Source organism: Rana temporaria, chromosome 12 (assembly GCF_905171775.1).
Source record: "Rana temporaria chromosome 12, aRanTem1.1, whole genome shotgun sequence".
Classification (NCBI taxonomy): Eukaryota; Metazoa; Chordata; class Amphibia; order Anura; family Ranidae; genus Rana; species Rana temporaria.
Genome location: NC_053500.1, coordinates 32,297,875 through 32,324,089, shown reverse-complemented (window position 1 = coordinate 32,324,089; position 26,215 = coordinate 32,297,875). Strand labels below are relative to the sequence as shown.

At 44.2% G+C, this 26,215-nt stretch overlaps 1 protein-coding gene across 1 annotated transcript in view; it reads left to right on the top strand.

Annotated features, from left to right (window-relative positions):
* Positions 1-26,215, top strand: part of PLCD3 (phospholipase C delta 3) — a 99,453-nt gene that overhangs the window by 67,999 nt on the left and 5,239 nt on the right. Inside the window, exons 8-13 of the mRNA XM_040331618.1 lie at positions 7,481-7,633; positions 14,041-14,124; positions 15,887-16,016; positions 18,094-18,210; positions 19,248-19,414; positions 24,618-24,750. Of these exons, the coding sequence (XP_040187552.1) occupies positions 7,481-7,633; positions 14,041-14,124; positions 15,887-16,016; positions 18,094-18,210; positions 19,248-19,414; positions 24,618-24,750 (784 nt within the window). The remainder of the gene's footprint in view (positions 1-7,480; positions 7,634-14,040; positions 14,125-15,886; positions 16,017-18,093; positions 18,211-19,247; positions 19,415-24,617; positions 24,751-26,215) is intronic.

The following is a 26,215-nucleotide window of genomic DNA, read 5'->3' as shown; positions in this document are numbered from 1 at the left end:
AAACATTGCCACTGTGCCCCAAATACTGCCACTGTGCCCATCAAACACTGCCACTGTGCCCATCAAACACTGCCACTGTGCCCCAAATGTTGCCACTGCCCTGAAATGCTGTCACTGTGCCCTGAAATGCTGCCACTGTGCCCCAGATGTTGCCACTGTGCCCCAAGTGCTGCCACTGTTCCTCAAGTGCTGCCACTGTGCCCCTCATCTGCCCGGCACTTACCTTGTCTCGGGTGGGCAGCGGGTGACAGCGGCGAGCGCTGTCCGGTGTCCTCCATTTCTTCCTGGACCCCGATGTCTTCTCCCGCCCGCTCCTCCTCTCGTCCTCTGATATGATTGGACGCCTGATAGGCATCCAATCACAGCGTCTGTCGTTTCAGCAAATCAGGTGACAGATAACACTGCAAAGCAGCTAACATTTGAGACTGCAAATAGGCACAGTGAGGTTGTAGATGGGCACATTGAGGCTGCAGATGGGCACAGTGAAGCTGCAAATGGGCACAGTAAAGCTGCAAAGGGGCACAGTGAGGCACAACAAGGATGCAAATAGGCACAGTGAGGTTGTAGATGGGCACAGTGAGGCACAATGAGGCGGCAAATGGGCACAGTGAGGCTGCAGATGGGTATTGTTGACCCTCTTTTCCACTTACAGTAGCTGCTGCATTTTCTACCCTAGGCTTATACTCGAGTCAATAAGTTTTCCCATATTTATGTGTTAAAATAAGGTTCCTTGGCTTATATTCGGGTCGGCTTATACTCATGTATATATATATATCCATCACACCCTCCACATTTCAGGACATCAATACCAATACTAGTCAAGCCAAGTTTCTTATAGACATGTGCACAGAATATTTTTTTAGTTTTTTTGTTCCGTTTCGTATCGTTCCGTAGGTTTGTTTCCGTTCGTTTTTCGTAAGACGCCCGTTTTCCTGTTCGTTCACGTTCGTTTTTCGTATGACGCGATTTTTTCGTATTCCGATCGTTTCGTATTTTGGTTACCGTTTTATTTTCGTACATGCGGGATGGTTCGTTATTCTGTTTAATTCATGTTCGTTACTTGTTAGACAATAATTTTCGTGAATTTTCGTCATTTTGTACTTTCGTAAATATATCGCGGGATTCGCGGCACTTTCAACACGCGGTTCATCCATATTAACTATTGTTAAGCCCCATACACTTGGTCAGACTTTTTTAACAACAAACATAAAAACGATCGTTTTACCGAACGTTCGTTTTTAAACTCCATCAGAAAACCATTTTTGGGTTCCAGGTTCAAAAGTCTGGCCAACTGATCTCCCTTCAGACGAAAATCCACAGAAAAGTTTATTTGGCTTTACTGTACTACTGTACTCAGCACAAAAGAGAAGCTGCTTCACTAACTAACTACACTCACTGCCCATTTAAAAAAACTAAAATGACATCTATAACAAAAGATTTGCATTCTGTATTTTGAAACCAAATTACGAACAGAAAAAAGGAATTCAGAATACAGAATGAAAATCTTTTGTTATAGATGTCATATGAACATACAAACAGAGAAAGGATTCAAACAAAATACAGAATGAAAATCTTTTGTTAGATGTCATATGAACAATGAACATACGACTGAAAATCAAAATACGAACAGAACAAGGATTCAAACAAAATACAGAATGAAAATCTTTTGTTATAGATGTCATATGAACATACAAACAGAAAAAGGATTCAAACAAAATACAGAATGAAAATCTTTTGTTAGATGTCATATGAACATACGACTGAAAATCAAAATACGAACAGAACAAGGATTCAAACAAAATACAGAATGCAAGTCTTTTGTTATAGATGTCATATTCGTTCTTTTGCCGTTTTCGTTTTGTCGTATTTTCGTCGGATCGTTCGTTCGTATTTGCGGTTGTTCGTTATGCAGCGCATTCGTAATCCCGTCGTTTTCGTATTTTGGTGCTTACATTTTTTCGTATGTACACATTATTCTGCGGGTACGAAAATTAACATTTTCGTACGAAAATAACATTCGTACGAACGGGAATGCACATATCTAGTTTCTTATGAACCTGATGTTGGTTAGGCTTGTGTACAGCTCGGCATTCATTTTCCATGTTACCTATGACAATTAAAAGGCACCCACTGGTGTTTCTTGCACATGTGACAGCATCACATGATGACTCAATATCAATATCAGCACTAATTAAACCCGGAATGTATTGTTATGTAATGAAAGATGCTGCCTTTCCGGCAACAAGGATTAGCTTGTCTTGTGAGACATTTGTTAGTTATGTCACATGACAGTAATAAAATTATAGATACGGTGCCATGTGAGATGTGAGGCTAGATCAGATAATTACAATAGCATTCTAATTACGACGTCCAATACATCACTTTATTACAGAAGTATTCATGTGCCACGAGCTGTGCTTACACATCATCATTTTCCCATCATGCCGCATATTATACGAATACATCGTATAATCATTACTAACACAATGTCATGTATTCTGCCAATCATTCACAATACAGTACAGTGATTGTATAATCTATAAATTGCTACAATTTATGACAGTAGATTGCTACTAGATGGAGATTTTCATAGGACATCGCTGTATTAAATAAAATGAAGCCAAAATTTTACTAGTAATGGCGGCGATCTGCGATTTTTATTGTGACTGCGACATTATGGCAGACACTTCGTACACTTTTGACGCTATTTTTGACCATTGTCATTTATACAGCGATCAGTGCTATAAAAATGCACTGGGGTAGATTCAGAGAACAATTACGCCGGCGTATCCATAGATACGCCGCGTAATTGCCAAGCTGCGCCGGCGTATCTACTTTCTGTATTCAGAAAGCTAGATACGCCGACATTAGCCTAAGATACGTCTGGCATAAGTCTCTTACGCCGTCGTATCTTAGGGTGCATTCTCACGCTGGCCGCTAGGTGGCGCTCCCGTAGTTTTCAGCGTAGAGTAGGCAAATTACCTACTTACGCCGATTCACAAACGTACGTGCGCCCGGCGGTAGTTTTTTACGTCGTTTGCGTAAGTCATTTTCGTCGTAACGTTGCTCCTGCTATTAGGAGGCGCAGCCAATGTTAAGTATGGACGATGTCCCGCGGCGAAATTTGAAATTTTTACGTTGTTTGCGTAACTCGTCCGTGAATGGGGCTGGATGCCATTTACGTTCACGTCGAAACCAATGACGTCCTTGCGACGTCATTGGTTTCGGAAATTGGTTTGGGAAATTTTAGGGACGGCGCATGCGCAGTACGTTCGGCGCGGGAATGCGCCTAATTTAAATGATCCACGCCCCCTACCCGGATCATTTGAATTAGGCGGGCTTGCGCCGGGGGATTTACGCTACGCCGCCGCAACTTTACAGGCAAGTGCTTCGTGAATCAAGCACTTGCCCGTAAAACTTGCAGCGGCGTAATGTAAATGTCATACGTTACGCCGCCGCAGATTTGCCCGGTTCTACGTGAATCTGGGCCACTGATAACTGTGTAAATGACACTGGCAGGGAAGAGGTTAACTACTAGGGGTCGAGGAAGGGGCTAATTGTGTGTCCTAGGGAGTGATCCTAACTGTGTGGGGGCTGGGCTAACAGTGACATGACATTGATCACTGCTCCCGATGACAGGGAGCAGTAGATCAGTGTCCTGTCACAAAGCAGAACAGGAAAATGCCTTGTTTACATAGGCATCTCCCTGTTCTGCAGCTCCGTGACGTGATCGCAGAACACCGGCAGACATCGAGTCCACGGGTCCTGCAGGCACGGTCACATAGACGCCGAGTGTATGAATCGGCTCCGCCCCCCCGGGCGGCCGCGTCATTGGATTTTATTGACAGCAGTGGGAGCCAATGGCTGCGCTGCTATCAATCTATCCAATGAAGAGCCAAGAAGCCGCGGAGAGAGTGACGTGGGATCGCGCCTACGGAAATTCGGGGCTCAGGTAAGTAAAACGGGGGGGCCGGACACTGCAAGGTGTTTTTTCACCTTAATGCATTGGCTGCATTAAGGTGAAAAAACACAAAGCTTTACAACCCCTTTAAACCCTCAGTTTTTTGTTTTTTTTTCGTCTCAAATCCGCCTGTTAGCTTGGAGAAGAGAGATGGGAGTGCCTTGCCATCCTAGGCTATAGGGCTGTGTGTTTCTGTTGATGCACATAGTTTAGGTAAATGCAACTCTAGTCTCTGCATGCGAGGGTGACTGCATAGGATGACTCAAGGAAAAAGGAACCACCCCGAAACAGGATATCTGGGGCAGTGATCTTGGCACCAGCTTAACCAGTTAGAAGCCTGCCGGCCCTCTAAGGGCTTTACAATTCTGGGAGGCGGGGTGGGTCTTATGGTCATGTGACTGCAGTGATTGGCTGTCATGGCGATCACATGATCGGAAAGCTCCTGATCGCAGCAGCAAACAGGAACTTTCCGCTAGCTCTTGGCACAGCTCTATCGGCGCTATTGCACACAAATATGCGGCCGCTCGGTGCCAAGGCCCAGCTGCCGAAAGGCTGCATATTTGCGTGCAGCCTCACTGTGCCCATCAAACGCAGCCACTGTACCAAACGCAGCCACTGTACCATCAAACGCTACCACTGGGCCCATTAAACCCTGCCACTGTACCAAACACTGCCACTGTGGCCATCAAACACTGCCACTGTGCCCATCAAACGCAGCCACTGTACCAAACACTGCCACTGTGCCCATCAAACGCTGCCACTGTGCCCATCAAACGCAGCCACTGTGCCTATCAAACGCAGCCACTGTGCCATCAAACACAGCCACTTTGCCCATTAAATGCAGCCACTTTGCCCATTAAACGCAGCCACTTTGCCCATCAAACACAGCCACTTTGCCCATCAAACATTGCCACTGTGCCCCAAATGCTGCCACTGTGCCCATCAAACACTGCCACTGTGCCCCAAATGCTGCCACTGTGCCCCAAGTGCTGCCACTGTTCCCCAAGTGCTGCCACTGTGCCCCTCATCTGCCCAGGACTTACCTTGTCTCGGGTGGGCAACAGGTGACAGCGGCGAGCTTAAGTGTTTGACACTAAATTTGCATTTGGATCGCTCTTCAGAGAGCATTTGACAGATGGTGAGGGGGTATTGTATTGCCTCCTCACTGCCTGTTTTACCCCCTAAACACTAGACAGCCAACAACGCAACCACACGCATTGTGTATGGTTGCCACTTCAGTCCTTTTAAAACCAAACACATATTAATTACACAGGTTCTGAGGCTAATATAATGCACATTATGCACTAAGTGAGTTTAATTATCACCTTAATCAGCCACAGAACCTGTGAAATTAATATGTGTTTGGTTTCAAAGGGATGAGGTGGTAACTTTATTGTTGTGCATGATTGCAGGATGGTCGAAGCAGAGCCCCATTCACTTGAATCAGTTGTGCTTGGCTGTCTGTATGCCTGTCCCTCCCCTCTGCTGCCCATTCACAGAAGCCTTTGTATTTTCTGAACTCATTCACAAATTACAAAGGGGTCCTGTAAATGGGCAGCAGAGGAGAGAGCAGAGATGCTGTGTGTGAAAACACAGCGTCTCTCCTCTCAGAGTCCCAGGGTGCAGACAACTATAAAAACCTGACATGTATTCTAATCCCTTTCCAAAACTAAAAGAGACATTGCCTTCAATTCAGTTATACTTTAACTATGTTTAGCGTGTTTTTTGGGACTGATTTTTTTGCTGATAAGAGGATGGAGTGATCGTTGGGATAAAGTTTGATAAAAATTTGTGTGCTTATTGATTGGTCACAGAGAATACCGCAATTATGCACTATGGCCACAAGATGGAGCTGAATTACATACCGTGTTTCCCCGAAAATAAGCCCGGGTCTTATATTAATTTTGACCACAAAAGACCCAGTAGGGCTTATTTTCGGGGTAGGTCTTATAACGTGCTGTTTCTCTCCCTCCTTGCCTGTCAGGAAGACTCCTGGAGACAGGAGTATCGTTATGCACACAGTGTGACATGTTGATTTAGTGCTGAGCCTCTGCACTGAGATGACTGTACCTTCCGTGACTGCAGAGGAAGGAGGGGCCCCGAGATCCCTCGCCGACAGCTGGGAGAAGGAGGAGGAGACCAGCAGGGAGATGAGCTGAGCACCGCTTTGTAACAAAGGCACCTGACACTGCTACCGTAGATCAAAGAGACACATACACAGCCACAGCACACTGCCGTATCAGAGTGGATTATAGGAGTACACATGCACCTCAAACTAGGGCTTATTTTCGGGGTAGGGCTTAGATTTGCATCCCTCCTGGAAAATAGCACTAGGTCTTACTTTCGGGGTAGGTCTTATTTTCGGGGAAACACGGTAGGAAACCACTGTAAGAAAATACAATATGGCTAAAATTGTCAAGGATGGGAGAATTCTTGTCAAGTTCATCCTCTCTCCAAGGACTGACAAGCTATTTTGTGTTTTGTTTTTTCATTTATGTACACTTCCATTTTGTGCCCTACATACCGTATTTATCGCGTTATAACGCGCTCCCCCGTATACCGCGCACCCCTAAAGTTGCCCCGAATCCTGTGGAAAAAAAGTTTTTTTTGTACTTACAGTTTTGGTGTCTTGCGCGGCGGCCTCGTCGGGTCCGTCTGCGGCTTCGGGTGTCCTCTTCGTCGGGTCCGGCGTCCTTCTGCGGCTTCGGGTGTCCTCTTCGTCGGGTCCGGCGTCCTTCTGCGGCTTCGGGTGTCCTCTTAGTCGGGTCCGGTGTCCTTCTGCGGCTTCGGGTGTCCTCTTCGTCGGGTCCGGGGGCCTTCTGCGGCTTCGGGTGTCCTCTTCGTCGGGTCCGGCGCCCTTCTGCGGCTTCGGGTGTCCTCTTCGTCGGGTCCAGCGTCCTTCTGCGGCTTCGGGTGTCCTCTTCGTCGGGTCCGGCGTCCTTCTGCGGCTTCGGGTGTCCTCTTCGTCGGGTCCGGCGTCCTTCTGCGGCGTCCTCGCGTCCTCCCCGCTCGTTTCCCGCGCCGAGTTTGAATACTGCGCCGACATATACAGAGCGCAGTACACTCGTGTATTGTCGGCAATGCTCGGCTACCCGCGCTGACGTCCTGTACGTCCAGGACGTCAGCGCGGGAGGAGCCGAGACTGCCCGACAATACACGAGTGTACTGCGCTCGGTATATGTCGGCGCAGTATTCAAACTCTGCGCGGGAAAGCGGGTATCGGCGTATACCGCGCACCCACAATTTTGCCCTGATTTTCAGGGCAAAAAAGTGCGCGGTATACGCCGATAAATACGGTATTTAAAACAGCATACAGGTAATAGGCAGAGAGAGGAGGAAACTATCGGGGAGCCTCAATAAAATTTATCATTTTCCAGCACTGTTGCTCAAATTACCCTCCACCTATTATTAGGTCTTTTGTTGGGGGACTATGTAAGTTGTAGAAGAAAGGTGGTCCATCTGCCAAACTGCAGGACAGGGTGACTAACATTACACTAATATCTCTATTCTGTCTTCCAGTATTCCCCATATCCAGTCATTTTGTCCATTGAGAATCACTGTGGGCTGGAGCAGCAAATGACGATGGCTCATCATCTTCGTACCATCCTCGGGGACACATTACTAACCCAACCATTAGGTGATTTGGACCCTTCACAGCTCCCATCCCCCGAGGTGAGAAACAAAACACATAGCAATGGTGGTATGGTCATCAGTGTCATGGTGGCCAATCAGGGTCCTTACATTGGCACTTACAATGTGTGGGACTTCATGTAAAGCATGAAAAAAACGATTTTGATTGTGTTATTATGTAGTCATAAAACAAATAAGTCTACAATGAACATTATTGAAAATCTATGATCAAAAAGAACCATTATGGCCCAGATTCACGTAGGGAGTGCGTATTTGTGAGCGGGCGTAACGTATCCTATTTACGCTACACCTCCGCAACTTTGACAGGCAAGTGCAGTATTCACAAAGCAAAGTTGCGGCGGCGTAGCGTAAATAGGCCGGCGTAAGCCCGCCTAATTCAAATGTGAAACATGTGGGCGTGTTTTATGTTAATTTATTGTGACCCCGCGTAAATGATGCTTTTTACGAACGGCGCATGCGCCGTCCGTGAAAGTATCCCAGTGCGCATGCTCCAAATTAACCCGCAAAAAGACAATGCTTTCGACGTGAACGTAAATGATGCACAGCCCTATTCGCGAAGGACTTACGCAAACAACGTAATCGACGGAAAATTCGACGCTGGCCCGACGTCCATACTTAACATTGGCTGCGCCTCATATAGCAGGGGTAACTTTACGCCGGAAAAAGCCTAACGTAAACGGCGTATCTGTACTGCGACGGCCGGGCGTACGTTCGTGAATTGGCGTATCTAGCTGATTTACATATTCTAGGCGTAAATCAGCGTACACGCCCCTAGCGGCCAGCGTAAATATGCAGTTAAGATACGACGGCGTAGGCGACTTATGCTGGTCGTATCTTAGACAAATTCTGGCGTATATGATTCTTTGAATCAGGCGCCAAGATACGACGCCTCAGACTCAGAGATACGACGGCGTATCTGGAGATACGCCGTCGTATCTCCTACGTGAATCTGGGCCTATACGTCTAATTTGTCCCTAGTATGTGTATGTATGAATGTGAGTTGGGGAACATAGGTTGTAAGCTGCTTGAGGGCAGGGACTGATGTGAATGTATAATATATGTGTAAAGTGCTGTGAAAATTGACAGCGCTATATGAAATAAAAATAAAAACAATTATACCTTTTTTTTTATTGGGGCCCATTTCAAGCCATAGGGGGCGCTGGCTATCACTTTTTTATTTAATGTTGAAAATGGTTTTAAATTAAATATCAAATGGCGGTACAAGTTGGCACATGTGTCCTGAATGCCATGTCCATTAAACCGGCTCTGTTACCCTGTTGGAGCTTGAATTTATTTTATATGATGCAGACTGCAACATGAAGAGTAGGAACACCTCAAGGAGGTTAGGAACACCCAAAACTCTAATGCCGCGTACACACGGACGGAATTTCCGATAACAAATATTCGATGTGAGCTTGTTGTCGGAAAATCCGACCGTGTGTAGGCTCCATCGGACATTTGCTGTCGGAGTTTCCGACAACAAAAATTTGAGAGCTGGTTCTCAAATTTTCCGACAACAAAAGTTGTTGTTGGAATTTCCGATTGTGTGTACACAATTCAACGCACAAAAATTCTACACATGCTCGAAAACAATTCGACACATGTTCGAAATCATTGAATTTTTCTCGGCTCATCGTAGTGTTGTACGTCACCGCGTTCTTGACGTTCTCAATTTCCGACAACATTTCTGTGACCGTGTGTATGCAATAATAAAAAGAAACCCCTGGGTCCTTTAATAAAAAAAAAATAAAAAAATGAAATTTATAAAAAATAAATAAAAAAATGGGAGTTGCCATCCGGGGTCCTGGGGACCTCTGGGCCCTTTAATAAAAAAAATACATATATAAAAAAAAGAAAGAAAAAAAAATATTAAAAAAATGAAATTTTTTGATATAAAAAAGGGGTGTTGCCACACATCTGGGCCCCTCTGAGCCCTTTAATAATAAAAAAAAAATATATATATATATATATATATAGAGAGAGAGATAGAAATATATATATATATATATATATATATATATATATATATATATAAAAAGGGGGGTTGCCATCTGGGGCTCTGGGGACCTCTGGGCCCTTTAATAAAAAAAAGATATATGTATATATATATATATATATGTGTATATGTATATATATATATATATATATATATATATATATATATATATATATATATATATATATATATATATATATAAAAGAAATGAAAAAAAATATATAAAAAAATATATTTTTTTATAAAAAAAGGGGGGGGGGGGGTTGTCATCTGGGGCCCTGGGGACCTCCGGGCTCCTGGGGACCTCTGGGCCCTTTAAAAAAAATATATATATATATTAAAAAAATATATATTTTTCTTATAAAAAATAAATAAAAAAAGGGGGGATTACCATCCGGGGCCCTGGGGACCTCCGGCCCCTTACAGGTGTACTGCCTGTACCCCCTGATGGCGGCCCTGGTAGGTAGTACTGAGCGTGGGTAGGGGCTGTAGAAAAGTGACAGGTGGGTAGGGGGTAGAGACAAGGGGTGACTGGAGAGAAGGGAGTGCCTGGTGGTCAGGAACATACCAAGAAACTATGGTGGGAAGATCTTATAGGTGGAGTCTCCAAGAAATATAAGTATCCAACCAACCACTCAGCCTACCACGCTATAGCTAAACTCGAATATCACTTTTGGGTTCATCAGTCTGACTTTGGGGCACTGATGCTTGAGAGATAGAGATCCATTTTGTGGTCACGTTATTATTATTCCATGTATAAATCTGGGGTAATATAAAGAAAAATTCAGCGCTGGAATAATAAACACAAAAAACAAAAGATTGCAAGCCAGCACTCAGGATAAATTCAAATAAAAAGTCCCAGAGTCAAATAGTGTATAAAATAGTGCAGCGCAAATAAAATCTAAGACAATATAATAATAATTTAAATATTGAAGAAAGTCCATATAGTGCACAAGTGAAAAATCCAAATAGTGCTCCAATGTAAAGTGATTGAGTGCAGTAAATCAGAAATTCTGTGATCCACAGGTAAAGAATCCTCCACCGATTAACTAAATAGATAGTTGGCCTCTCACCTCAGCCATTCGACCATGGCTAGGTCACAAAGCGTTTTACACCTCCCAGGTGTGAGCAAGAAACCTTTAAATCCCAATAGGCAGGCAGCTACCAGCAACTCAGCTCAGCCAATATCCAGGTCAGCAGGAGGGTATATGTGAATGAGAGAGGAAACAGACTAGTGCTCTCTGTCTGATAGAACTAGATATTTATTGAAAAACAGGTAACAACTTACAATTAGTGGCACTCAAAGCCGAGTGTGAAGCATCAATAGCGTGTATCAGAGCTCACCTCTTAGGGGTGACCCAATGGTTACGCTTAAAAATAAACTCCATGTGTTAATAGAAGAGGGCAAGGAATCAGGTGTCCTTAACAAAAAGGAGGCTGCATATCTAGATCCCTACCACTGTCGGACCCCGATAATATATTTTCTGCCCAAATTGCACAAAGATGCAGAAAGACCTCCGGGACGTCCGATAGTAAATGGAATCGATTCCGTTACATCGCGGCTGGGGCAGTACCTGGACGTTTTTTTACAGCCATTAGTGTGTAAAGTCCCCGCCTACTTGCGGGATACCAAGCAGATTATTCAAATTTTGAACTCTATCCCATGTACAGCTAATACTATACTGGTGACCGCAGATGTGGGATCTTTGTATACAATAATTGGTCATGATGCTGCTTTGGCATCAGTTGCATGGGCTCTGGAGGCTGCTGACCTAAAGCCAGAGCATGTATGTTTTCTTTTGGACAGTTTGAGATTTTGCTTGGAGAGTAATTACTTTTGGTTTAACAAGGAGTTTTTTCTCCAGCGGTGCGGTGTTGCGATGGGAGCCCGTTTCGCTCCCAGTGTGGCCAATTTGTTTATGGCCCGCTGGGAGCGAGACGTGGTCTTCCTGGACATGCCACCACAATTACTCTGCTATCGCAGGTATATTGACGATTTGGTGATGATTTGGGAGGGAGACCTGCCTGCATTGGAGTTGTTTATGAACAAACTCAATTCCAATGATCAGGGGATTGTCTTAACGTGGACGGTCTCTTGTGAACAGGTGACCTTCCTGGATCTTGAAATATTCAAATCTGGGTCCAGATTAGTCACCAGAAATCATTTCAAAACTGTAGATAGAAATGGATATATCCCATTAACCAGTTGCCACCATCGATTGTGGTTGTGCAATATTCCTCGAGGCCAGTTTGTTAGGCTGCATAGGAATTGCACATTAGAATCTGATTTCACAGTGCAATCTCAGGAATTGGCTGCTAGATTTGTGGCAAAAGGCTACTCTATGCCTGTGATCAAGGAGGAAATAGAAAAAGTTAGAAATACTGACAGGAGTTTGATCATAAAAGATAGACCGCCTGATGTTGATTCAGAAGTAGCCAACTATAAAATGCTATTGGATTACAACATACAACACAAAAAGTTTGAGAAAATAGTGGCCAAACATTGGCCTGTATTAAAGGGAGATATGGTACTTGGCCCTGTTCTCCCTGAGCGTCCTGCTTTTGTGTACAAGAAGGCCCCCTGTCTTAGAGATCGCCTGGCCCCAGGAGTGATAGACCCGCCAGTTATCCCTCGGCCAAAACTCTTTAATTTCTTGTCAGGCTTTTACGCGTGTGGCAGATGTGCAACTTGCAAACATGCTAAATCTAATATCAAAAAGCGCAAGTCCTTTGTTGCTACTGTCACTGGGACAGAATATCCTATTAAAGATTTGATCACGTGCTCGACTGTAGGTGTGGTGTATATGCTCGAATGCCAATGCGGGTTGCAATATGTAGGGCGCACCTCTCGTGAGTTACACGTGAGAGTGGGAGAACATGTTAGCAATATACGACGGGGTATTCGAAACCACAGTGTATCAAAGCACTTTAGAGAATGCCACAATAGGGACCCTAAAGGTCTCAAATTTTGGGGCATCGAGAAAGTTGCTAAGCATTGGAGAGGGGGACACTATATCCGGCAACTTAGCCGACGAGAATCATTCTGGATATATGAAACTAAAGTTTCCTCCCCGGCCGGCCTTAACGTGGAGTTTGATCTTAATTGTTTTATTTCCAATCGCTAAGTAATCTTTTAATAATTTTTTAAAATTATAATTCTATTTTAATATTTTTAAGTAATTTTGTATCTTGATTGTGTATTGGGGAATGTTACATGAATTTTATATGAATCATTTATGAAATAATTTTTTTATATATGATAGAAGCTTTGTTTTTATATATGATTCTGTATGGATTACATATGAATTTTATATGAATTTTAATTTAATTCTATTTATATACTGTATATTATACTGTTTTAATATGCTGGTATCGACGGATTGAGATATTATCTTTTATTGGTAATCTGTTCCGTGCTGCATGATATGGCAAATTTTGCTATGTTATGCAGTAAATGAATGTCCTTGGTGTCATTCATAATATTTGTTTGTTAGTGAGAAGGCGACCGTGGCTGATGTCACTTAAATCTGATTATATTTATTAATTAGTATTAATTTTTTAAGAATATCGTATCTGCCCCCATCTTTCCACTTTATGTTGAGCATAGAGTTGTTTTCAGTCTGCTTGGCAATCTGTTAAGTTTGACCGTCTTCTATTATATAGACACAAGATGGCGCTGTTGGCAGGTCTTTATTTGTTGTGCTAGGTTGCCGAGGCAACAGCATACTATATAACACGCAGCGGGACGCACACGTTGATCTCCCCACCCTATGCTGATGAAGTCCCGCCTATTGGGACGTAACGTACGAAAGGGGGAGGAGCTACGTGACGTCACCCGCGCTCGCCGTCTCACATGCTGGTGTGTGAACAGATCATAGAATCGGAAGCCTGCAGCTCTGATACACGCTATTGATGCTTCACACTCGGCTTTGAGTGCCACTAATTGTAAGTTGTTACCTGTTTTTCAATAAATATCTAGTTCTATCAGACAGAGAGCACTAGTCTGTTTCCTCTCTCATTCACATATACCCTCCTGCTGACCTGGATATTGGCTGAGCTGAGTTGCTGGTAGCTGCCTGCCTATTGGGATTTAAAGGTTTCTTGCTCACACCTGGGAGGTGTAAAACGCTTTGTGACCTAGCCATGGTCGAATGGCTGAGGTGAGAGGCCAACTATCTATTTAGTTAATCGGTGGAGGATTCTTTACCTGTGGATCACAGAATTTCTGATTTACTGCACTCAATCACTTTACATTGGAGCACTATTTGGATTTTTCACTTGTGCACTATATGGACTTTCTTCAATATTTAAATTATTATTATATTGTCTTAGATTTTATTTGCGCTGCACTATTTTATACACTATTTAAATCTGGGGTAAACATGATGTGTGTTTTACCATCTACTATATTACTGTATCTTATTTCCTGTAGGCAATGAAGGGGAAGATCTTGGTGAAAGGCAAGAAGCTGAGTGAGCGTAGATTAGCAGAGGATGAAGAAGGAAAGGCTCGGATGGTGAGTGGAGACAATATGGTGATGTTTGGTATATGTCGGACTATGGGTGAATTTACTACCAGCCTCAGCATTCAAAGAAGACAGGCCAGATCTTCATTATGTAGCTATAATGTACAGATGGTCGCTCTATCGAACCCAGACACGTTTCGTCATTTGCTTGACATCATCTGAGGCCCACAGATAATGTCAAGCAAATGACGAAACGCGTCTGGGTTGGATAGAGCGACTGTCGATCAAGTGACGTCATCACGCCGATCGTCACTGGCGTATGCTAGTGTGTTGGAGTTTACAAACTGAGGGAAGCGGTGGACGCCGTCCTGATAGCCCATGATCTGAGACCGTGATGAGCCACTAATGTGATGTATTGCCTGTTTTAAATGTAAAGATTGTAAGTGCATTTTCAATCTTTTGGCATTTTAACATTAAAAAATCAAACAGAATTTTGCTATGTGCCATTGTTCATCTTTTCCCTTATATGTGAGCTTTGGCTTGAGAGGATTGGACTCCAAGTATTTGAGATACCTATTGCTGTGATTATACAACACTCATATTCTCAATTCACTCAATTTGACGCATGCTCAGAAGTAATGAACTTAATTTTCTCGGCTCGTCGTAGTGTTGTACGGCACGCGTTCCTGACGGTCAAAAGTTCAGATAACTTTTGTATGACCGTGTGTATGCAAGCCAAGCTTGAGCGAAATTCCGTCGACAAAAAACATCCAAGGTTTTTCAGACAGAAAATCTGATCGTGTGTATGGGGCAATAACTCTATCCTAACTGTACATAACTTTAGTCCTTGGCCAACCCACAAGCTTAAAAAACAATAGAAATGCAGTGAGTTAATTAACAGTAAGCCTGCACAGCAACAGTGGCCAATGGGATTGGCTCCTGCATACTCTGTTTTAATCAAGGCTTTCAAGTAAGGCCCCATACACACGAGAGGATTTATCCGCAGATACGGTCCAGCGGACCGTATCCGCGGATAAATCCTCTCGAGGATTTCAGAAGATTTCTATGCGATGGCGTGTACACACCATCGCATTGAAATCCCCGCTGAAATCCTCTGCCGATGACGTGTCGCGCCGTCGCCGCTATTATGACGCGGCGACGGGCGCGACGCTGTCATATAAGGAATTCCACGCATGCGTCAAATCATTACGACGCTTGCGGGGAATCCCTTTGGACGGATGGATCCGGTAAGTCTGTACAGACGAGCGGATCCATCCGTTGGAATGGATTCCAGCAGATGGATTTGTTGAGCATGTCAGCAAATATCCATCTGCTGGAAATCCATCCCAGGGGAGATTTATCTGCGGATACATATCCGACGGAGTGTACACACCATAGAATCTATCCGCAGAAACCCATTTGATGGGATTTATCTGCGGATAGATTCTATGGTGTGTATGGGGACTGACACTCAGAAGACCAGGGCATACAGGTGGACATGGCAAGGAGGTGCCATGTAAAAAAAAACAGCACTAGGGAGACAGGTTCCCTTTTAAAATAGCAACTAGGAATCTTGGAATTTAAGCCTATATGTTTCAGACTGGAAGATAGTTCTTTCATGAGGATATCGTTTCCATTCGTTGTCTATCTGGCCATCCTTTGGCATAAATATTTGCCCTTAAAACATTTCAGACAGTTAAAAAATAATTGTAATCCAGTTTATTGTGAATGTATGTTTGAAGCTGTATCCAGCAATTAGCGGGTTTCATTGATGAGATGTAAGTAAGATAAATGTTGCCTCCCCTCTATACAGGACACGGCTCAGGAACTTTCTGACTTGGTAATATACTGCCAGAGTGTGGAGTATCGGGATCAGCCGGGCAGTGTGTGTGAGATGAGCTCGTTCAGCGAGGACAAAGTGCGCCGACTGATGAAGGAGTCTGGTAAGTATAGAACCTGGTTAACAAGAATCCATGTGCAACCAACACACTCCCTCTAGTTGCGCAGCCTGAGAAACACGTAGAAATATGTCGAAACCAATGGTCTTCAAACTGTGGGCCGGATGCAGCTCTTCACTTGCCTTTATCCAGCCCTTGAGGGACTGTTCCTCCCACTGATGAGAGGCACTATTGTTGTAATATTAATATAATGTGTAGGTATGTATGGCACAATATATTGTATTGCATTACCATATTGACCAGGAATTCAGTTGAACTGTCCAAGCCAGCTGAATTCTAACATATCAAAGGGACAGCTGAAGACCCTTTGATGTGTTAATCTTATGCAAGACTACCTAGTTCTTGTTCTGTATTGGAAATCAAATAAATGCACTCTCTGGAGAGCCTGGGGTATTGCTGCGGGACTTAACTTATAGTCTACATACTAATACCTAAATATCAATTATCTAACCGGACTGCACTATACATTTATATCACTACAACTATTCCTCTCATTGATACCAACAGTGAGACACCATTCCTGACACACCCAACAGTAGAGCAACTTTCCTCCCACTGACACCAACCATAGGGCATTATTCCTTCCACTGACACCAACCATAGGGCATTATTCCTTCCACTGACACCAACCATAGGGCATTATTCCATTGTTTTAATGGCTCTACACTCTGAAATATTTTTGGTAATCAAGGATTACTGTCCATCATTACGATTTCTGTTTTATCTCCAAAGAAAGATTTTGTTGTGACATTCAATTAAGGAATGTTTGTGGAACGGTTCTTCTAAGTGCCGGTTCACACTACAGCGACATTAAAGTCGGCACGACTTTGTGAGGCAACTTAAGGCAACTTTGAGGCAACTTCAATTCGCCTCCAGGACAGGCAACTTTGCCAGTGGCCAATCAAACAATAATCAGCTCTGTGGGAGGGAAGGGTTTGCCTGAGCAAACTATTTTCTCTTCCTGTAATGTTGCTTCAGCTAAGACACTAATCCGCCTAGAAGTCGCCTTAAAATAGTACAGGAAGCTTTTCTGAAGTCGGAGCGACTTCAGTAGTGTACATTAAGACGGCTCTTATTCACTTTAATGTAATTTCTCATGTCGCGCGACTTGGGGCGACACAAGTCAGATCCCAAGTCGCGGTAGTGTGAACCAGCACTTAGACTGTTTGACTTAAAGTTACCTCAGTCGTAAGACCACAGGCTGATAGCTATGGTTATCGTTGCGTACAAAGTCGCTATTTCAGTAGATGTAATTCAGGTCACCAGTACCATTAGAGCAGATATCTCATTACGTTTTTCCTATCCTACCAAATGTCTGTGGACCAGTAGCCTTGAAATGCAGCATAAATTTGTTTTAGGATCCCATCATGCCTAAGTATCTGGTCATATACCTTCTGCATAAGGGAGGTCAGATGTCAAATTGGTTGAGCCTTATAATCATGTAATCAGCTATTGTTGGATTAGCAAATTACGTAGGGTTTAAAGCATTTCAGAGTTAAGGCCCATACACACGATCAGACTTTTTGACAACACATGTCCGATGGACCTGTTTGATCGGACAATCCGACCGTGTGTAAGCTCCATCGGACAATTGTTTTTGCTTTTTCATCGCACAAATGTTTGCTGTGAATGCTCTCAAACTTTTCGAGAACAAATGCCTGTGTACACAAGTCCATTGGACTAAAGTCCAAAGTACAAACATGCATGCTCAGAACCAATGCTAAAGATCAGACAACAATAGCAGAAGTTGCCCAAAGGGTGGTGGTAAAGAGCTGAAAAATCACGTGATTTGGTGAAAGTTGCCTTAAGTCCTGCCGTGTGTATGCAGAACAAGTTCACGGCCAACGCCCCTTCAGAGCAAAATCCACGGAAAAGTCAGATCGTGTGTATGAGGCTATACAGTTACCTTTGAGAGCTTTTTGGTTGCACGTTGGATGAGTGGCTTGGTGAGGTTGTATTTAATTAAAGAACTGCTTTAAGTGAAAATGATCAAATGAAGACACAGATGTAATTGCACGTTGTGTCATTAGCACTCTATAACTACATTCTTCATGGTTTTCAGGAAATCAATTGGTTCGCTACAATACCCGGCAGCTTAGTCGTATTTACCCTGACGCATTGCGAGCCGGCTCTTCCAACTACAGCCCTCAGGAAATGTGGAATGCTGGCTGCCAGCTTGGTAAGTACACATTCTCATTATCGGTATGACTTACATAAACCCTGGCACTAAATCCTAAGTGATCAGCTCAAAGACCCTCACGTTAGTTAAAAACCTATCCCAGTTTATGAATCAGCAACCATCAGGGCCCCGAAAACAAAGATTGTGGGCTGGATTCACAAAGAGTTACGCCGGCGTATCAGTAGATACGCCGACTTAACTCGGAATCTAAGCCGTCGTAAGTTTAAGTGTATGCTCAAACTGAGATACACTTAAACCTAGCTAAGATACGACGGCCTGTGCAATTTTTCCGCTGGCCGATAGGTGGCGCTTCCGTTGATTTTGGCGTAGAATATATAAATGACTAGATACGCCGATTCACGAACGTACGCTTGCCCGTCGCAGTAAAGATACGCCGTTTCCGTAATAGGTACGCTGGCGTAAAGATAAAGCTGCCCCCTAGATGGCGTAGCCAATGTTAAGTATGGCCGTCGTTCCCGCATCGAAATTTGAAAATTTTACGTTGTTTGCGTAAGTCGTCCGTGAATGGGGCTGGACGTAATTTACGTTCACGTCGAAACCAATACGTCCTTGCGGCGTACTTTGGAGCAATGCACACTGGGATATGTACACGGACGGCGCATGCGCCGTTCGTAAAAAACGTCAATCACGTCGGGTCACCAATCATTTACATAAAACACGCCCCCCTCATCCTCATTTGAATTAGGCGCGCTTACGCCAGCCCCATTTACGCTACGCCGCCGTAAGTTAGGAGGCAAGTGCTTTGTGAATACAGCACTTGCCTCTCTGACTTAAGGCGGCGTAGCGTAAATACGATACGCTACGTCGCCATAAAAATGCGCCGATCTACGTGAATCCAGCCCAGTATGATCAAAATTAGAATGGTTGGGCAGCTGTGCTTTTGGAGATTCTTACATGTTTTACAATTTGGAACTCTGGGATATTTTTTTATTTTGTTCATTAGGAAAAGGGAAGTATAGGAATATTGTATTCTAAATATTAATGTAATTAACAGCTTTATGTTTCTTCATCTACAGTGGCACTGAATTTTCAGACCCCGGGGCACAAGATGGATCTGAACCAAGGCCGATTTCAGGACAATGGTTGGTGTGGATACGTGCTGAAACCAGAGTTCCTCCGGAGAGAAGATACATGCTTTAACCCAGAAGACCTCAGCAGCAAGATGAAGATTCTGAATATCAAGGTGAGAGGCGTTTATTGGATGAAAAGGGAGCAAATATTTCCAGATCTGTTTGATGAGTGTCGGAACTTGGAAGGGCAAGATGACATCTGTTGGTTGTCCTTTAGGGAGTCTATTGGGTTGATTTACGAACGATAAATAGACTGTTTACTTTGCAAGAGAAGTTGTGCATTGCAAGGAAATTTCCCCAGACGCTTAGTGAATGTGTTGAAATACAATTTTGGAAAGAATACCCAATCACGTGTAGCGGCCTGCTACTTTTATTAGCTGGCCCTGCTTTAAATTTAGAGGGTAGTCAGAGATTTAACTACCTCTGACTGTATTGTTTTGCCAAATTTGGGCCTCTGTTCCAGCCATGGCTGTACTGTGAGTGACCACTATCGTTGTCTGGGGTGTTGGTTCCACCCCAGGCCGAGGGTGGCAGCAGTCAGGTCAAGGCTTGTTGGGTATTTTTCGGCGGCAGCCAATCAGTGGGGGTTGATCGCCTCGCTGTGCATGCTGGGGGAGAGTATTTGAAGGACAGACATCACTAGTTCTGGGTCGTCGTCCGTCCCTGGTCTGTCGTCCCACCACCCCCCGTGAGTGGCCCTCCTGGCCGGGGGTGCGTGTTCAAGCGTTCCTGGCTCCGGGACCATGTTGGTCCGTAGCTGTGATCTACCAGGCCACCCAGTATTTCCGACTAAAGTTCTACACCTGAACCTACTGCCTATACCCTTCCACCTATTCAGCCTCTATGTTTGTTCTTTTACCACGTTTGCTAAATAAAGCAGAGAAAAAGAAACGCAACGTGTGGACATTAAACTTTCTTTCAGCTCTCATCAAGTATCCTAGACGGCGAAGGAATAGAGGTAACATGCCACCCTAAACAAACCAGCAGCTCCTTCGGTGGTAGTGCTACACACGTCTAAGGAAAAAACAGCATTTTTGCCTGCGTATAATTGGATGATAGAAGTCAGCAGATCTTCACCCTATTCACAAAGCTCTGGGGACAGTTCCCTTGCAAAGTGCAACTTTCCTTACCAATGAACAATCTATATGCTTTTGGTAAATCAAACAAATTTACTTAGCAGTGGTATTAGAGCTGGAAAGACTCTTGAGGGTATTCTTATAAATTTTTATTTCTATACTGAATTTCTACCTGGGGACTCAAAGTGCTTTATCTGCTGTTGGTGAGGCAGCCATCTTGGGCACTCTCATTAGAATATCATAGGAGGACCAATTTAAGAGAGTAGCCAATTAACCTACCAAGAGGTCATTATCCATTGTTTGAATCTCTGGAGCATGGCTCAGATCTGTTTTGTAAATCGAGATGTAACTGAAAAGTACATACAGTGCTGTAAAAAAGTATCCTGATTTTTTTTTTCACACTTAAAGCGGGGGTTCACCCTATATAAAAATTTTTTTTTTTTTTTTTTCCTCTAGCATTAAATTCGGCATAGTAGCGCGAGCTACAGTATGCCTGTCTGTATTTTTTTATCCCCGTACTCACTGTGCAATTGTATATTGAAGATTCCGGGGAATGGGCGCTCCTATGGAGAGGGAAGGTGATTGACGGCCGGCCCTGGCACGTCACGCTTCTCCGGAAATAGCCGAAATAGGCTTGGCTCTTCACGGCGCCTGCGCATAGCCTGTGCGCAGGCGCCGTGAAGAGCCGAGACCTACTCCGGCTGTCTTCGGGGAGCGTGACGTGCCAGAGCCGGCCGTCAATCATCCTCCCTCTCCATAGGCACGCCCATTCCCCGCGGGAGTCGGAATCTTCAATATACAATTGCACTGTGAGTACGGGGATAAAAAAATACAGACAGGCATACTGTAGCTCGCGCTACTATGCCGAATTTAATGCTAGACTGTTGTTAAGGAGGGTGAACCACCGCTTTAAGGGGGTTGTAAAGGTTCGTGTTTTTCACCTTAATGCATCCTATGCATTAAGGTGAAAAAACACCTGGCAATGACAGCCCCCCCCCCCAGTTTTACCTACCTGAGTCCTTTTACCTGTTCGGCTTGTCCCCGGTGTCCTCTTCTCCACAGAGTCTCGGCGTTGATTGGATAGATTGATAGCAGCGCAGCCATCGGCTCCCGCTACTGTCAATCAAATACAATGATTGGCCACCGGGGGGGCGGGACTGAGTCATACACTCTGTGTCTATGAACGCCAATGTATAAGACGGGAGGGTGCCCGCAACGTAACCCCCTCTGGAGAGAGCTTCCCAGAGTGCGTTAGCTATTGCGGGGAGGAGCCAAGAGAGCCGCCGTGGGCCCCCAGAAGAGGAGGATCGGGGCCACTCTGTGCAAAACGAACTGCACAGTGGAGGTAAGTATTACATGTTTGTTATTTAAAAAAAAAATAGAAATTAACCTTTACCACTTTAAATGATTCAGATCATCAAACAAATTTTAACATTACAAAAAAGATAAAAAAACAAACGACTTGCAGACGAGTGATTTGGTACTTTGGGAATCCGAGGTAAAGGGCATTTGCATAGTCAAGTCTGGAGTTAACAATTGTTCCCACCACCACTGATATGTCTTCTTTAGGAATAAATAGAATAAGTCTGCGTAGTAGGCGCAGCAGATGGTGCAATCCGCTGACTACTGACCCTATTTGTGCGTCCATTGTCTTGAAGGTGTCGAAGATGACTCCGAGACTTTTGACTTTGGTGCTAGGGGTGATGATTTTGCCCAGAATGGGCGGGGGTATCCAAGTTGTTGCAAGTTGATTCTTTCGATTGGCGTGAAACAGGAGAAGTTCTGTTTTTGAACCGTTGAGTTTAAGATAACTCTTTGTCATACAGTTTTCTATCAAAGAGAGGCATTTCTCTAGACCGAGATGATGATCCTTTTTGTTGCAGATGCGAAAGTACAATTGTGTGTCATCTGCATATGAGTGATAAAGTAGCTTTTGGCTACTGATGATTTTAAAGAGGGGGCGGAGATAGATATTGAACAGCACCGGCGACAGAGGGGATCACTGAGGGACTCTTCATGACACCGTGCGTTTTTCAGAAATGAAAGGTCCCAATTTCACTATTTGTGATCGGCTTTCCAAAAAGGAGGAGAACCAGGATAAGTCACATTCCGCGACTCTGGCTACTTCAGCTAGCCGAGTCCGTAATCGTTTGTGGTCTACCGTGTCAAAAGCCAACAGTAGGTCCAACAGTACCAGAAGACAAGATTCTCCTTCGTCTGCGGCCTCGAGAACATCATCCCATATTTTGAGCAGTGCTGTTTCTGTCCCGTGCCTGGGACGGAAACCCGATTAAAAATGGATCGAGCAACTCATGGGTGTCTAAATGCTGTTGCAGCTGTTGTACCACTACTTTCTCCATTACCTTGGAGAAGACGTTTAGGCCTGTTATGGGACGAACACCAAATCCTTTATTTTGTTTTTTGAGCCATTTAGAGGTAGACTTGCTGGTGTGTTTCGGATCATTGTCCTGCTGCATAACCCAAGTGCTCTTGAGCTTGAGGTCACAAACTGATGGCCGGACATTCTCCTTCAGGATTTTCTGGTAGAGCTCAGAATTCATGGTTCCATCAATTATGGCAGGTCGTCCAGGTCCTGAAGCTGCAAAGCAGCCCCAGACCATCACCATGTGTGAATGTTGGTATGATGTTGTTTTTATGACATGCTGTGTTAGTTTTACGCCAGATGTAACAGAACGCACACCATCCAAAAAGTTCACAGAATATTTGCCCAAAAGTCTTTAGGGATAATCAAGATGTTTTTTGGCAAATGTGAAACGAGCCTTTTGGTCAGCAATGGCTTTTGCCTTGGGACTCTTCCATGGATGCCATTTTTGCCCAGTTCTTTTAGTTGAATCATGAACACTGATATTACCCGATGCCAGTGAGTCGTTATTTTAGTAGGCCTGCCACTCCTGGGAAGGTTCACCACTGTTCCAGGTTTTCTCCATTTGTGGATAATGGCTCTCACACCATGGTTCGCCTTAGAAATATCTTTGTAACCCTTTCCAGACTAATACATGTCAATCACTTTTGTTTCTCATCTGTTCTTGAATTTCTTTAGATCACGGCATTATTTGTTGCTTTTTGAGATTTTTTAGCGCGCTTCACGTTGTCAGACAGCTTCTATTTAAGTGATTTCTTGAATCAACAGGTCTGTCGGTAATCAGGCCTGGATGTAGCAAGTGAAATTTAACTCAGCTCTCCAAAAAATTTGGTTAATCACAGTACATTCATGATTTAGCAAGGTCGGGCATTAAAGCGGATCTCCGCTGAAAAAAAAATATTAAAAACCAGCAGCTAAAAATACTGCAGCTGCTGACTTTTAATATTAGGACACTTACCTGTCCTGGAGTCCCAGCGCCGTCCGCAGCAGAGGACGAGCAATCGCTTGTCACTCTGCTGCCCCCCCCCCCCCGCTATCCTCGGTGAGGGAACCAGGAAGTGAAGCGCTCCGTCTTCACTGCTCGGTTCCCTACGCCGATTGGCTCCCGCTGTGTACTGGGAGCCGAGTGTTCCCAGAACACAAGGGGGGGGGACTGGAGGTGACGTCATGCCTGCAGTCTGCCCGAGACTGTGTGGCCGGAAGTGGGTGCAAATTCCTTATCTAAGCCTATCTGATCCAGCAATGTGCACAAGCACAGTGGCTCCAGCTGCTGTCTCTCTCCTCACTGGACAGATTGATCGCAGCAGGAACCATTGGCTCCCGCTGCTGTCAATCAAATCCAGTGCACGAGGGGGCAGGGCTGAATCCCGCTGTCTGTGTCAATGCATGCAGCAGCAGGACTCGGGGGTGAGCACGCATGGGTGCCCCCATGGAAATCGGCTTTCGGATGAAGAGGAAGGGCCTGGAGTGCCGGCGGGGAAACCCTAGAAGAAGCTGATCAGAGCAGGTAAGTATAAGCATGTTTCTTATTTTTATGAAATAAAACTAACCTTTAGAACCACTTTACGTGTGACAAGTATTCAAAAGATTATAAACAATCAGGGAAGGGGGCAAATACTTTTTCACAGCACTGCAAGTTACTTTGTAATAGAAAAGTGAAATAAAGTAAAGGTGATAGTTTTTTATTGATGTATACTTGATCACACAATTGTGGTAAACATGTCTTGTGAAACCCCCATTTTTATTTTTCCCCAGGCAAATCCCTATTTTTTATCTTATTATACTAATACTTTTTTCTTGTATAATGCCTGAAGGTGTGATTCAATATACTATTCAAAGTTTATCTTCTTTCCTTAGATCATTTCAGCTCAGCAACTTCCAAAACTAAACCAGGAAAATCCGAATTCAATAGTTGATCCATTTATCCGAGTTGAGATTCACAGTCTGGGGAGGAAGAGGGAGCAGGAGACGACCTACATCCTCAACAACGGTGTGTTTTTTTACCTCCAGTGGGGGGTTTACAGTTTATTTGTATGCTGTAATGATTCAAAGTTGGTTATTTGATATTATTAAATACCGTATTTATCGGGCTATAACGTGCCCCGGCGTATAGCGCGCACCCCCGAAATTGAAGGAAGATTCCTGCAAAAAAAAAATAATACTTACAGTTTGAATGTCCTCGTCGGTGTCTTGCCCGTTGTCCATCGCGTCCTGCCCGTCGTCCAGCGCGTCCATCGGCGGCCTCGTCCGGTCCGACGTCCATCCCCGCTCGATCCCCGCTTCCCGCACTGTGTTCGAACCACTGCGCCGACATATACCGAGCGGAGTACACTTGGGTATAGTCGGGCGGGCTCAAATCCTTGCGTAAACGACATACAGGACGCACACGACGTGACCGCGAGAGTAGCCGAGCTGGCCGACTATACCCGAGTGTACTGCGCTCGGTATATGTCGGCGCAGTGATTCAAACAAAGCGCAGGAAGCGGGTATCGGTGTATATCGCGCACCCACGATTTTGCCCTGAATTTCAGGGAAAAAAAAGTGCGCGGTATATGCCGATAAATACGGTAGATTCACTAGATTTTATACTCATTAGACACTGAGAAGAGTTGTTAGAAATTCTGGATAAGAAAAGGCTGCATACCAAAGGCGGCTAAAACAGTATTAAGCATTTTTTTTAAAGTAATATCCACAGCTGATCATTTGGACATGATTGACTGGTGAACAATCAATGTGATTGGCTCTTTAATAATAGCAGAGCTACACTCCATGCTGGGGAAGTATCCACCCGAAAAGTAGAGTTTGTGTGCAAAAGCCCCTCGAATCATATCATACGAGCATGTCCTTTAATTGGTTTTGTTATCCAAGCCTAGACAATGCCAGTCACTACAGCGTCAGTTTTTGTTACTGACAGTTTACTGACTGGCATGGTACCAGCTGATTGGAGAAAAGCCAATGTAGCAGCTGGATTTAAAAAAGGGCCAAAATACATCCCTGGGAATTACAGACCAGTTAGCCTAACATCAACAGTATGCAAGCTCTTGGAGGGGATGATAAAGGACTATAGACAGGATTTTAGTAACAAGAAGGTATCATTAGCAGTAATCAGCATGGATTCATGAAGAATCGTTCTTACCAAACCAATCTATTAACCTTCTATGAGGAGGCGAGTTGCCATCTAGATAAAGGAAGGCCCCTAGATGTGGTGTACCTGGATTTTGCGAAAGCATTTGACACAGTTTCCCATAATGCAAGCACTGAACTTATTCTCTCTGGAGAAGAGACGCTTGAGAGGGGATATGATTTCAATCTACAAATACCGTACTGGTGACCCCACAATAGGGATAACACTTTTCTGTTGAAGGGAGTTCAATAAGACACGTGGCCACTCATTAAGTTTAAACCGTTTTTTTTTCTAATTTTAAACTGAGTAGAGGGTTCTTTACTGTAAGAGT